Here is a 14522-nt window from a genome sequence, read left to right on the forward strand (position 1 = left end):
AACTCACCGTGACGTAGTATAAAATTTTTGGTTTCCAGTAAGGAAACCACGATGATCACCAAAACAACGCACTGTATAAATTCTGCAAACATAAAAGAAAACATATAATTATTTTAACAAAGAGTTGTTTTAACTTCTTCTTATTAAAACATAACATAATATGAAAATATAAATTAATTATTCTTAAAATTCACTTATTCTTAGGTTTACATTTCCATATACGCATATATAACACGAAAAGAAAAGAGAAAAACATTTTGAATCAATGGAAAAAAAACAACAAAACATGGAAATATATAAACTATTTAAATATAAAATACATTTATCAATTTAATAACTGAGTAATAGAATTTTTAAATCTATATAATTAGTTTTATCATTATAATTATAATTATATATAATATATCAAAATATTTAAATAATGTCAAATAATATCAACATAATAACTAAAACTATTTTTTAAAAATAAAACCAAAAGCAATACATAGTATTCTTTAACTTAAAAACAAAAATTACAATAAAATTAATAAGAAAATGTCACATATATTTTAATTTCTTAAACTATGCTTTTTTCTCAACTTTTATGTAATTATAATACTAATGTAATAGTATTTAATATAAATTCACTGTTGTACATTAAATAAACTAAATAATAATTTACACACATTGTTATGTGTTATATGTTCAGACTTTATAGAGTATTTTATAATATAGTAAGAAAAGAAAGCAGACAATATCTCTGTTTCCACTATTTTCTCAATCTTTTGTTTTAACTATATTTAAGAACAATAATACTTTGAAACTGGGCTACTAACAAATTGAGTTTAAATTGCTTTATATTTAAAAACATAAAAGAACATTCTATTTAATGATGCTTATTTCATTTCATAAAATTTAAGATTATATAATATAAACAAGAAATATCAATTACATTTCACTGACATTAAATAAAATTTTAAAAAGTGTATTTTGAAGGTTAACTTAATGAAGGTTACGGTTAACTTTTGTTCATTAGATATAAATTTTAATAGAAAAATCAGAATATTTCCCCCTTGTAAAAAACTCTCGGTTATTCTAATAAAAATCTCATGTGTTTAACAAGCAATTAGTTATACTGGTTACTCAGGAAAACGAAATTCGAGGACAATGTATCGATTGAGTCGCCCGCAGTAACCTTTCAAAACGAGGTTAAAAACAATAATCATTCATTTTCCATCGAATTTCACTATTGAATGTATTAATTTCTTCTTGTTTAAATGTTGGTGACTGAATTTTTGAGAAATGAAAATGATACACTGAAAATACATGAAAATATAATAAAAAACAGAGAAGATTGACTCACCTGTCTTTTTGACATTTTTCACTTGCATCACATAACTGTCAGTTTTCCGTAATTATCATGTTTTTATACAATCTCTCTCACATATACCGCGATAGTGTGACGAAAAAATTTAAAAAAAGTTATTTTGTGAACAAAATTCGGGCGTCCATGACGGCCCGAAACTGTTCGAAGCTATGAAGACGATCATATAATGGGTGGTAAAATTTGGTTTAATTTAGAATACGACGGGAGTTGGAGAAACTATCTGCAATCACGGAAATATTTTCTATATTCTCTTACAATACAAATTCAAATTTTCACTTTTCGGAGATGTGGAGTGTAAGTATATAAGATAATAATACATTTTATACCATAATTTTATAGAATTTACATTAGAACATTATTGCGCAATTTAAATTTACAAATTTTATTTGTTTGCTACTTTCTTCACTGTGATCACAATTTAGTTTTAAATACAGTAAGTGTTCAAATTTTAATAATGCAAACATATTTTTTAAAGTATTTAATAATTACATATTCATACAATTTAGGAATGTATTATAAAATTATGTAATGAAATGACTCATTTAAAAGATATGTCAGTATTAACAGATTAACAGTTTTATTTTCGTTAAAAATGTTTTAACCGTATAAGCGCATGCAATTAGAAATATTACGTTTCTTAAATTTGAAATTCTTTGTTAAGTGTATATAATATGATCTATGAACTGATGTAAGATTTATATATATAATCAGAATTACAATAAAAAAAATTAAAAATAGTATTGACGTGAACACATTATTTTTAAAAATAGTACCAGATAGTACCATAAAATATTAAATTTAATATGAAAATTACTAGACGTTAATCTAATATTAATCTAATCTAATATAATATATTATGTTTTTTTTTAATTTTTCAGTTTTGTATTCTAATATTAAAGGCATTCGTACTAGTATTAAGTACTATAGATTTTTTGAAAGTTGTGATTTCATTACTTACAAATATACGTTGATATTACTGTATGAAAAGAAAAGAAAGAAATGACAAGATTATGGAAATCTCTAGGTACATTTCTAGTGACTTAATAAGATTAAATGTTTTTTGTAGGAAAAATGAAAATTTTGTTGATTAGTTGAAATATAGTGAGCAGTGACGCTTTTTATACGTTTATCCAATCGAAATAGGTATAATATAAAAATGTAAAGGTATTTGTAAAAAGTACTATACATGAAATATGTATTTCATTTATCTCTTAATGTTGGTAAGCCGTCTATCGATTCTCCCCACGTACACACCTCCTCTTCAGTCATCGATTGCACTTTTTGCACCTGCCATTTTTTTTCCAGAGTAATGAGAGCCTCATCTCAAACCAGTAGCACGAGGGTGCAGTAAAACAGGCCTGACCTGCGAAACCACCCTCACCCTCTTCGTCTCAATGAATCTTTCATATTCAATATCTTTCGAAAATTTTTGAAGTGTCTCCTGCAAGAAAGAAAGACAGAGAAAGATACACTTGAGAAGTCAAAGTGTGGAACGAAGGAAGAATAACGCTGCCATCAGTAAGAAAGAAAAAGAGGAAAAAAGACAGAAGTAGAAGAAGGTGAAAGTAAGAGAGAGACGGACAGAGGGTGGGTGGTGGGGGGCTCTCGGTTTAAGAGAGAGGGAGAGAGAGGAGGTCGAAGGGAGTCGAGCGAGGAGAATGACGGATAGCCAGCAGCAGTTTTGCTTGCGTTGGAACAACTTTCAAGCTAATATCACCAGCCAATTCGAGGCCCTCAGGGATGACGAGGACTTCGTTGATGTCACCTTAGCCTGCGATGGTAGGCGTCTCCAGGCGCACAAGGTTGTCCTCTCCGCGTGCAGCCCTTACTTCAAGGAGTTGTTCAAGGTTAGAAAACCTTCCCCGCCTTGCTTCTCTCAGTGCTAGTTCCTCGATGTTCCCCCCTCCCTTCACCTTAACCCATCATTCTTACCTTCTTTGAGACTCATGCTTTGCTTTAGGTATGGTCGAATCGAAATTAAAGTTCTTATTCATAATTCTCCTGTATATGTCGTGATACTATGTCGTAATGTTCCTATATATCTTCATATATAGTTTGCATGGGAATAGTTTTCCCTTGATGTTATTTATTTTTCAATATCTGATGATTAGTTAGATTGACTTCAGCATAGCTAATTTTATACAAATTCTACATAAATTGCTTAAATTCAATGCATTATTTATATAATTACTAACAACAGTTATGATAAAAAAAGTATAAAATAAAAATCTAGTTAGGAATACAGTTCTTTGGTAGTAAGCAATATATGATTTGAATTTTAGTACTTTTGATGTAAGAGCTAACATATTTATGATATTTATAGAATAAATTTTTTGTTATATTAAGCAAAAGATCGTCATCTAAAAAGTTCTTACATCACACAAAGTTTTAACATTATTTTAGCATTATTTACTTACAGTTTGAAGTTTATACTTTGCATTAAAATAAAAATAAAAAACTAAATTTTGTTTCATATCTTATATTTTCCTTTATAGTTTGCCATATGTTGAATTTATTTATGTAACTTTACTACATTAAATAAATTGTATAATACTTTGGTTTAGTTTGGTTTAGTCATTAATTGGACAATTCTGTTGCTTTTAGACATTCAAGTATAAATTACTTTTTTATTTCTAAAACTTGGATTTATTAAAAGAAATAAATAATAACATTATCTTGGTATACAAGTGTTGATTCTAATACCTTGCATGAAATAAGGAGAAATTTGTTAATGATAATACAAATAGTAAATAAGTATATGAAAATTGAATGTAGATTATATTATATTAAATGATTATAAAATATTGAAATTTTTGAAAGACATAATATTTAATTACAAAAATTTGTATATCACATAAGATTGAGATATAGAATAGCATTTTGTAATTTTCATATGAAGATATATACTTGTGTAAGATCATGTTTTAACATAATGGTCTGGCTAAGCAAAATGTCTGAATTAAACATTAAGGTAGTATAAATACTAACAAAAACCAAGAATTATAGTTCTGATTAATTGTTCATTGTGTCTTATTCTTTGTATCGCTATGTTTTTTATCTCCATATTTTTTAATCAACATTAAATCTGTAAACGTATTAAAAATTGTTATTCATATATATGTCAAAACATTTTAAGTTAAAACTGACTGACGTTTTACTATAATTTGAATGATATAAGTTATGTAAAAGTTGTATCTTAAAAGAAATTAATTGAGAAATAATATATGATAACTATAATAATTCTAACAATAAGTAATGATATTTTATACATATTATATAGATAAATTTTTGAAATAAGATCTTCAGTTCCAGAAAATGCTAGTACCAATTCTATTTAAAACTTAATGATCATTTTATTGGAAAAATTAGTACTATTTGCACTTTTAGTTTTTATAAATATTGCTTTCATCGTCAAATATTATAAATTGTTATGTAGTATTTGCTTAGTAAATATATTTTCAATTTATATCTATAATTTTTTATTTGTATTGATTTACTTAGTAATAGTTTTGTGATAGAATTAAATATAAAAATAAAAATAAAAAGTTATTTCTACAAATATATATTAAATAAATATATGATGTGTATTTATAGACAAATCCATGCAAGCATCCGATAATATTTATGCGAGATGTGGAGTTTGAACACCTGCAGTCACTTTTGGAGTTCATGTATGCTGGGGAGGTTAACATATCTCAAGCAGAATTACCCACATTTTTAAGAACTGCTGAGTCTCTACAAATCCGTGGCCTCACTGACTCTCAAAATAATCAGCACAACAACGAAAAGGTATGTTCTAAAAATTTTTTGGATGTTATATGTTGTACACATTGTTCTTAATATAAGTAATTTGAGATTCTTAAACTAATATTAGTGGTAATTACTTTTATTAGCTCTTTCTCCAAAGGGTTTGAAAGACTCTGTATCCTTAAACCTTACAGTATCCTTAAACTACCTTATTAAATACTTTACTTTCTACAACCCTATTATCTAATCGCTTTATCGACTATACTACTTTTTACCGTTTAAGATTCTATAGGCTTGGAGTATTTCCAGAACTTCCATTTCCCCTTATCTTCTGTTTCATGCCAACTATGACTTTACTTATTTATTTTGCTTTCATAACTCTTTTTCTAATGTTAATGGTAATTACTTAATACAATATTATATTAAAGAAGGTGATGTACTTTTTCGATACATTAATATTAAGTTTGCTTAAATAGTAAAATTATTTTATTTATTATGTAAAATTATATAAAATATATATAAAGTTCATAGAAATATTACTGTGCCAATAATTCACAAGAATATGTGAACAAAAAATTATTGTGCTACAATTATTATGATATTAAAATAATTACTTATTTCTTTTAAAATATATTGTATTATAATTCTTATATATTATATTATAATTCTTATAAAATATATTATTTAATTTAAATTTTTTATTTTTAGCATTTGAAGACAAACAACATACACGCATCAAATGGCCGTGGGCTGATCTCACCAAATTTGGAGGAGGACCGTAGCAAAACTCCACCAACTTCAAGTCCTCCACCATTAAAAAGGCTGTGCAAACGAAGTGATTCGCCTCAAATATCTAGTCCAGTACCAGCTCCGGCGGCCTGTGCAACTGGAACGCCACGCACACGGCCATTAATTGAGCCACAGGTTCAACTTGACTGTTATAAAGATCTCGATATTGTTGAGGTTAGTTTATTTTCTATTATAGTTTTATATTCATTATTCAAAGATATATTTTTTAATATACTTGTATAAGCATTCTTGTATAAGCATATAACAAATACAAATTTCAACAAATTTTGGAAATATGTGAAATAAAAATGCTAAATTTATCTTTCACAATTTTCTGATAATTTTTTTACTGTAATAAATAAATGTATATCATTAATGAAAGGCAATCAGTATTAGAATAAATCTCAGTTTTTAGGAAAAATAATCATAATAATTTTTGTGTTTTAGCCAAAAATAGAATTACCAGAATATGGAAGCGATGATGATTGTTCTCCAAAGCAGGAGGTCAACACACTGCCAAGTGGTTTTCTTAGCCTCGATGGTGGCATGGAAGTTTTGCCATCTTATCCACCTTCCTATCAAGGTAATTATACAGTGTGTGTATGTTGTGTATGCATTAATATATTAGTATTTAATTTATTTATAATAATTATTTAAAATTTGTATCATTTCTACAATTTCATAAAGATTATAAAATAAATTTTTTACCTTTCTACAATAATTTACATTTTTGTAGGTGGAGGAGCAGGAGGAGGAGGAGGAGGTGGAGGAGGGGGTGGTGGATCACTAGAAGGTGGGATGCCAGGACCATCTCATGCTGGTAATACGGAATTAAATCAAGAACAACAAGGTAAGTGATCGTCCGTCCCAACCCTAATTTTTTGGTAGTTGCGAGCACCATTACAAACAGCAACAACCTAGCCGATCATGTCGGACAGAATTTTTTGGATGCGAATATAAAGATGGAAGGAGAAGGAGAGCCTCGGTTTGAAATGGTAAGCTCGTGTAGCTCGGTAGCTCTTGCTAGGCGGTAGGAGAGAAAGGGAAAGAAAGGAAACAAAAGGAATGTGTGTATGTAAGAACGAAAGTGAGAAACAAACATTAAGAGAGACAGAATGTAAGGAAGATAGAGAGAAGAATGTGTAGATGAGTGTGGGAGAGGGAGAGAGAAAGGTAAAGAAGAGACATTTGACACTCGGAGGCGATTTTCTGATTTTATCCAGGGGAGTGCAGTTTGCGGCTGTTGTGTGAGAAAGTCAGCTGCGTGTACATATATACTCGAGCTCTCTACCTGTCTATATTATTTGCCAGAATTGGAGGTGATACTAAAAGATTATAATAAATTTTATGTATATTAATTATTACAAAAAGAGAACATTATACAGCTTGTGTTACTTTTGATTTTAGTTAAAAATTATAATTTATTTTTTATATTAAGTTTTTTAAATCAAAAGTTGTTTTAGTTTTACTTAAAATTGTAAATATAATTATTATAAGTTTAAGCAATGAGAACTGAGAAAATGAGGGAAGAAAAGAAGAATTTTAAATGGTTAAATGTAAAATCCCTCCGTCTGGTAAAATTGCCTGTCCGTTGCTTCTATGTTTTCCGTTATTGTCTTTCAGAAGCTACGCCAATTGGAAATATTGGATAATTTTAATTTATGCTTTTTATTTCCTTAAAATCCTTTAAATTATAATACTTTAGAGTATATCAGCCAATAAAATATTAAATCAATTAAGATAAAACATTGATAAAATTTGAATTTATTTTAATTTACAGTCAGTGTTTATTATTTTACATTATAAGTTTTTAATATTTTATATTTCATCTAATTGGCGTCGTTTTTCTGTGTACTCATAAATATCCCATGGCAGAACACCCTAACTTGAAATATATAGCAAAACTGTTGCTTGATGCTAAATTTTGTTATAAGCTTTTTGGTTAAGGTCAGTGTTTAAGTACGGTGTTGTAATTAAAAAAAGATTAATATCTCTGGCTTCACTAATCAAATTATGTAGCAATATAATAAGGTTTATAATATAATAAGTGATTAATTCCCAAAAAAATTCGATTGCTATTAATTTTGAAATTTTCATATAAATTCTCAATGTATGATTCTATTTCTGTTACTTTTTATTTTAATTATAATACTTCTCGTTTAGATAAACTATTCAAATTTAAATGGTATTTACTTTTATTACTGCAAAGTTAAATTAAAATTATTTACAATGTAGAATGCAGAACAAGTAAAGAAAAAAAATATTATGCATATTATAATTGCAAAAATTATTTGTTTTTATTTATCGTTATTGTTTTAACAGTGATAGTAACAGCAACTATATACGATTATATATCAATAAGACTTATACGTGTCAAGCGAAAATTTGTAAACGTAAAAGGGTGTTATTGTCAAGAAACATTGTATAATAATCTTGGAGGATGCAGCGCGAGCTCTCACGCCTCATGTCCCAATAACACACGCTTACCATTTGTCTCCGATGTGTGCGCGTTAATAAACGCGCGATATCGTTGTACGCACGACAGGTAGTAATAGGATCAACCAATATATTTTTTCTTAATTTTTTATAAAACAAACAAGTTATCTTTTATTCACTAATAAATATATAAATGAAATATATGAAATCATACATATACAAATTCAGGAAATATTATTTTGATTTGTTACTTAATTTGTTATGCTTTTGATTATTTTAGGCTAAAGTTGTAAGAACTTTGAATTATTATCAATGAATAGAATATAAAATCAAATTACGAAATTATTTGACTCATTTACTTAAGGTTAGAGGTGGTAGTTTTCAATGTTGCAATTGAACGTTGAAATCTAACCACATTGATATTTTTACACTCAAAATAAAATGTTATATAATTGTAATTGATGGGTTAAGAAAATGGCACTTATTGAAGTGTTTTTATCTTTTTGGAGAGGAGATGTAATAATTTTGATATAAACATTTATATAATTTGTGTAGAAGGAATTGTACAAAAAATAATATAATCGTAATACATAAAAATTGATATTTAGAACTCTAAGAATGATCCTATTGCTAAATTAGAAAGAGTATATAATAGTCGTGTGGCTAGGGTTTCTTAGCTGGTTGTTGCTGTCCGGTGGTGGCTGGCAAATCGGAGACCCCACCCATAAATCCATTCAATAAAACAAAACAAAAAAAATTAACTCCCTTCTCCGTGCTGCCTCTACCGGGTTAGAGCAAGTTGTGTGTGTGTTGCAGCTGACCTACGCAAACTGCACTCGCTGGACCCACGCCCCTGTCCTGTCTGCAACCGCATGTACAGTAACTTGTCGAACCTACGTCAGCACATGCGCCTGATCCACAACCCTCAGAGTGTCACATGCCCCCTCTGTAACAAGCCATTCAAGACCAAGCTCTACCTGAAACGCCACCTGGTCAGCTTCCATGAGCTCAGCGTGGCAGACAGGCATCGTCAAGAAGAAATCTACCAACAACAACAGCCTAAAGCGCAACAACAGACTGGAGCGCAAACTCATCTACAAATCCAGGCACAACAAACAGATAATGTTAAATCCTTTTCTACGCCCAGAGTTTCTATGGAAGAGGGCACAGCTACAGTAACTCTGGAAAACAAATCAAGAGTATTCCAAGATGGTGCTTATGAGGTCAATCAGACCAATGCCGAATCTAAGCACTTTCAGAGCAGCATGATGCAATTTGATGCTGCATACCACTAATGCGCCTTAGTTTCTTCGGCCCATTTGTGATAGCTTTTTGGTTGAGTAGGCTTAATGCCAGTAATTTCTGGCCACCATAAACTCCAGATGGAGATTAATATAGTCTTTTGAAGACAGATTAAGGTGCAGTGAAGAGATTAAGGGTGTGCTGTGATGGAGAGCATTAAGAATTTATAGAATTCTTAACATTGAATATTTTTATAAGATTACTTATCAACCACTCTATTCTTCATAGCAAGTGCTGAAATTTAGAATTTCTTATTTCCTATTTTTAATAGGTATAAAGTAACCATATCTTGCTTTTATTTTTTTTATATAAAAATATAATTCGAATATTTTGTGTTTATTTATAATAAGTGATATAGTAGTAATGATTATTAAAAGTCTTTAGAGTATGATACGAGTATGAACGAATGGAATGAAATTTTAAATATTAATCAGTGAACAATGATATTTTTTAGTTTTAACTTTTTTAGTTCTATTCTTTCTAATTTATTCTATTTTCATTATTTGTTTTATCATAAGCATCAAATTATTTTTTTTATTGTTTTCTTAATTATATTTTTCTAATATATAAAAGTAACAGATTATATAATGCATATGCAACATATTTTTCGAAATATTGATAAATTTATTACATGTAAAAGAATATAAAGTTTTTACGTTTTGAATAATAATATTTATTAAGATATGAATATTATTTTTAAAACTAAGTGCATTAAGAATTCAGGGTCTCTTTATTATAGCTTAATAAAGAAATTATTTATTAGTGTATATATTAAAAGAAGATATAAGTTACTATTACAGCTTAATAAAAGCACAGAAGTATTGAAAAATATATAGAAATATTCGAAAGCAAAAATTGACAACAGAGCTTGAATTTAAAATTCATATTCTCTTTGTAAACAGTATTCTTAATTTGTTCAGTGCAACAATATTCTTGTATGATTTTTTTTACAGCAAAAAGAATTTTTTCTTTTACTACTAATAATAGTAAGATTCATTTTTTTTAGCTACAAATCATTCGCAACTGAAACTGCGAAATTCTGCTCTAAAGATTTTTAACGAAACGACTACTAAAATTAGCTTCTGAGCTATCCATCATACAGCACTTTGCTCCATAGAATAATCTTTTCACAGTGTCTTACAATAACTAATGAAACAATAGTCCTCCGAAGGACAATTCGCAAAAGGTGCCGTGCCTATTCGTCGTAAGGAAATGCGAGAATATTCCTTAAACAAAAGAAGAAACAAGAGAGAAATCACAAATAACCGCCGCAAGTGGAACAGCCATCCCACCTCGTACTGATTATTCCGCGAGCCAGGATAACTTGTTGTTTTATTTGATGCTATACAGTGTTATACAGACTACAGATATTTACAACGATATTATATTCTTACAGAGGATTATATTTACTTTATCGATTGCGTCACACGACTGGGTGACACGCACAGAAACTCCCAGGATGACGTACGAACATATTATAATATATTTTTCACCGCATAGCAGTTTAACGGTGCAATAGACAGCCAACCGATTTTACAGCTCAAGCAGATTTACAGAGGATTTATTATTGACAGTTATCGATGGGAAACCACCGTGATGCAGCAGATTGAATTTAATATATTATAAGAGGCCTGTGCCCGAGATGGCTTTTCTTGCTAATTTTTTTATACGCTCTAATGTGATATTATAGAGCTGAATTTATCACTTTTCTCCATAGTTTTAGCAAATTACGTACAATCCAACTTCTTTGGAATTTCTTTTAATTCTTTGAAATTACTTTTTAACATCACCATAAAACATTGCATTTCTGTATTTTACTTTCACCGCTGTCATGTTTACTACATTAACCAATTATTTTTAATGGTATTGATTTTTGAAATATTGGTTTCTCCATTAAGTGAATTTCTCGTAAACAGTATTATTATTTTTATTATTCTCATTTTGTCTTTGTTAAACAATGATATATTTGAAACTTTAACGTATTGATATTATAAATTAACTATATGCTTAGAAAACATATATTACTAATTTAGAAATAACGGAATAGTTTGTCCCAAGTGATTTATAGAGTATTATTTTATAAAATGTATTGCTTTATCGACCAGCAATTTATTATTTAATAACGTTAATCATATATTTTACAATCTTTAATCAATCTTTTAGACCAAGTTGAATCTTTTTCTTTTTTATTAATGCTTTATTATATGATAAAACTTTATAGCGATAACAATTTATAAATATTTTATTATCTTAGTAAATGTGTTTAGTAGATATCTAGTAGATATCTAGATTTTTGAAAATACTTCTATGCAAACTGATTATTAACACGTTAAGTTACTGGTTAACATAAGTGACATGTATAATTAATCAGCCTACCTACTTTATTAAGTGACACTAATTTTTAAATTTGTTTGTCAGTATCTTAAAGTATGTAGACATTATGATACATAGAAGGTGAAGTATTTTATATTTTATTTCGGCATTGCAGGATATTTAGTTTTCCTAGAACTTGTACAATATTCTGTATGTATTATTTGAAGAGAAAAGAGGAAAGATAAAGCCATCTCAGTCACCGCCGAACTCCATAGCCATAGTACCACACAGTACAACTCAGGATCTTTTATATTATATTTTACAGATGACAATAGTTCCGTGAGCGCGATGTTCTCGACAAATGTTTCACTATATACTTTACGTTAGAGTCTAAAATTTCCATCAATTTCATAGTTATTCAAATTATTATTACCTAAGTAGTAATTTTCAAAATTCTCGATCTTCTTTCTTTTCTATTAACCAGATCATCGTTTCAATTTTATTCTTTCCTTTTATTTCTTATTTCATTGATTTAAACATTGAAATATTTAATTATTGAATATAAATATCGAAATTTCAAATATCGATTTCTTTTTCTGTTTTTTTTTAAATCTTTTTAGCTTCTTACATATTGTAATTATATGATTGAGTGTGTAATTATAAGATTGTTGGAAGTTTTACGGTAGACTCCGAGTTCGAGGAAAGTGGAAACGTTTCTCGAGTTGATCGCGCCATTCACACAGGCTCCTTACCTCACGATTTACAATCAAATCACAGATGCAGCTATATATTATTATAATAAGTATATTTACATACCGTTTTACAATAGTGCCGGGGTCGCAACGACTGCGACGAATCAAATTTTTTAAAAACGCCAGACTCATTAACCACGAAAGAGATAGGAAAACAAACTAATTCCGATATTTTCGTCTCGCACGTGGACGGTTTTCATTTCCTTATTGTTACGCACTTTTTCCGAAGGTTTTTCTATTCGTTTTTTAACGCGTGGAACAGAGAGCTTCGTGCCCAGCGCATAGTTTTTACTGACTCTAAGATTAGAATATAAATGTTGCATATCATGTTATTAAGATTGTTGTACAGACAGCCTGTTGCAAGCCTCGGTCTACGGTTCCTCCACTAACACTATACTACTTCGATTCTTCTTCAATATTTTATTCATTCGTTTCTCACATCTTCTTAACGATTATATATCTTTTGATCGTCATACGATCTAATCTCGCTTATTGACTTATTTTTTCTGTTAGATCATAGCTCGCTATGAATTCTCATTTATTTTCTTATGGCAATCATTCTTATAGCCTCAAAGGAGAAACTGTTTCAGTTTCAATTTCCAGAAAATAACTAAATGACTAAATATCGCTTAGATGTGAATTTTAGATACATTCCATTAATTGAATACCGTTTGTAGAAAACACTGTGAGTGTCAGAATGGAAAACACTTGGAACTTTTTACTGAAAAATGTTCTACCTACCAATGAGAATGCTGTAGCGTAGAATTCAAGTGCAATGTCTTTCTAAATTGTTATTAATAATGCTCAAAGGTGACGTGACAACCTCATCTCTATGCAAAAACATATGAATGCTAATAAAGAGCAGATAATTGTTTCCTAGCTTTTGTTATGCCATCTGTCTTCATTCAATTGAATGGAACATTGAGTTTCCTAGAAGATACACTTCTCTTCTTCATGAATTTCCGTTATATCAATACTATAAGTTCTCTTCTCCTCCCGAGTATCTGTTGCTTGGCACTTGCAATGTTTTCCACGAGCACTCGTCGATTAGGTGATACAGTAAAGTCTCCATAAAAGCTGAGAATTGGCAAAAAGAAAAGAATAGAAGTAAAGAGCAACTCGACCTATTCGTAGCTGTATGGTGTTCATTTCAGCGAATGACAAGCAGAAAAATGTGTAGGATTTCAATAACTTTCAAGTAGAATTGTTACTTGTGAGCAGACTGCGGATTTATGCAAATTCATATTTGTTTGTTCCTACAATTAAAGAAACGGAACCTAATGAAACACTTATTTCAATTGCTAAATATTATGACACTATACTTTGGGTATCTCGCATGTTTTTCCATATCATACGCTTTCCAGTTGAACTGTAATTGCGTAAGAACCAGCAGCCTACTTATGAGATGCCTGGGTGAGAAACATCACCACCAGGTACATGACATGCTTCTCTTTCTAAACTTAGTTATTTCTCTCTACAGTTTGTCCTATTGGACATTCGGCAAATTCTTCCATATTCTTTATAAATTATCACCTGGATGACTATTCCCGGTAGGAAAAAGAACATGTCATCTTGTATCATCTCATGAGATTAGCAGGTCAGTAGGATGCTTGTTTTTTCATCTTCGTTTAGTCTTGGCTTTGTAGGCCTGCAGGGCTAGTTGATTAGGACACTGTGCGACTCTTTTCTCACGCTTCGTTCCATTCCTCTTAATTTCCTCTTGGATCGTTGGTAGCCTAATTGGTTGTTTCCTTAGACTTTCGCTGCTGATACACCGCGCTGCATTCTCAGCTGTTCTCAGCGCGGCTGGTTGCAAT

At 29.6% G+C, this 14522-nt stretch overlaps 1 protein-coding gene across 3 annotated transcripts in view; it reads left to right on the forward strand.

The window, feature by feature from the left end:
• Positions 1 to 2607: 2607 nt before the first annotated feature.
• The window catches only part of LOC117235993 (zinc finger and BTB domain-containing protein 12-like), a 68739-nt gene continuing 56824 nt past the window's right edge, over positions 2608 to 14522 (forward strand). For 2 of the 3 annotated variants that reach the window (XM_033498559.1, XM_033498558.1), the window contains exons 1-5: positions 2609 to 3213; positions 4961 to 5155; positions 5822 to 6076; positions 6350 to 6485; positions 6639 to 6752. In XM_033498559.1, the coding sequence (XP_033354450.1) occupies positions 3025 to 3213; positions 4961 to 5155; positions 5822 to 6076; positions 6350 to 6485; positions 6639 to 6752 (889 nt within the window). In that variant the 5' untranslated portion in view covers positions 2609 to 3024. Of the gene's footprint in view, positions 3214 to 4960; positions 5156 to 5821; positions 6077 to 6349; positions 6486 to 6638; positions 6753 to 9154; positions 9871 to 14522 lie in introns of those variants that run through there. The other variant, XM_033498560.1, reaches the window with a different exon arrangement.

Source organism: Bombus vosnesenskii, unplaced genomic scaffold (assembly GCF_011952255.1).
Source record: "Bombus vosnesenskii isolate JDL3184/JDL3185 unplaced genomic scaffold, Bvos_JDL3184-5_v1.1 scf7180000013336, whole genome shotgun sequence".
In the NCBI taxonomy this organism is placed as follows: domain Eukaryota; kingdom Metazoa; phylum Arthropoda; class Insecta; order Hymenoptera; family Apidae; genus Bombus; species Bombus vosnesenskii.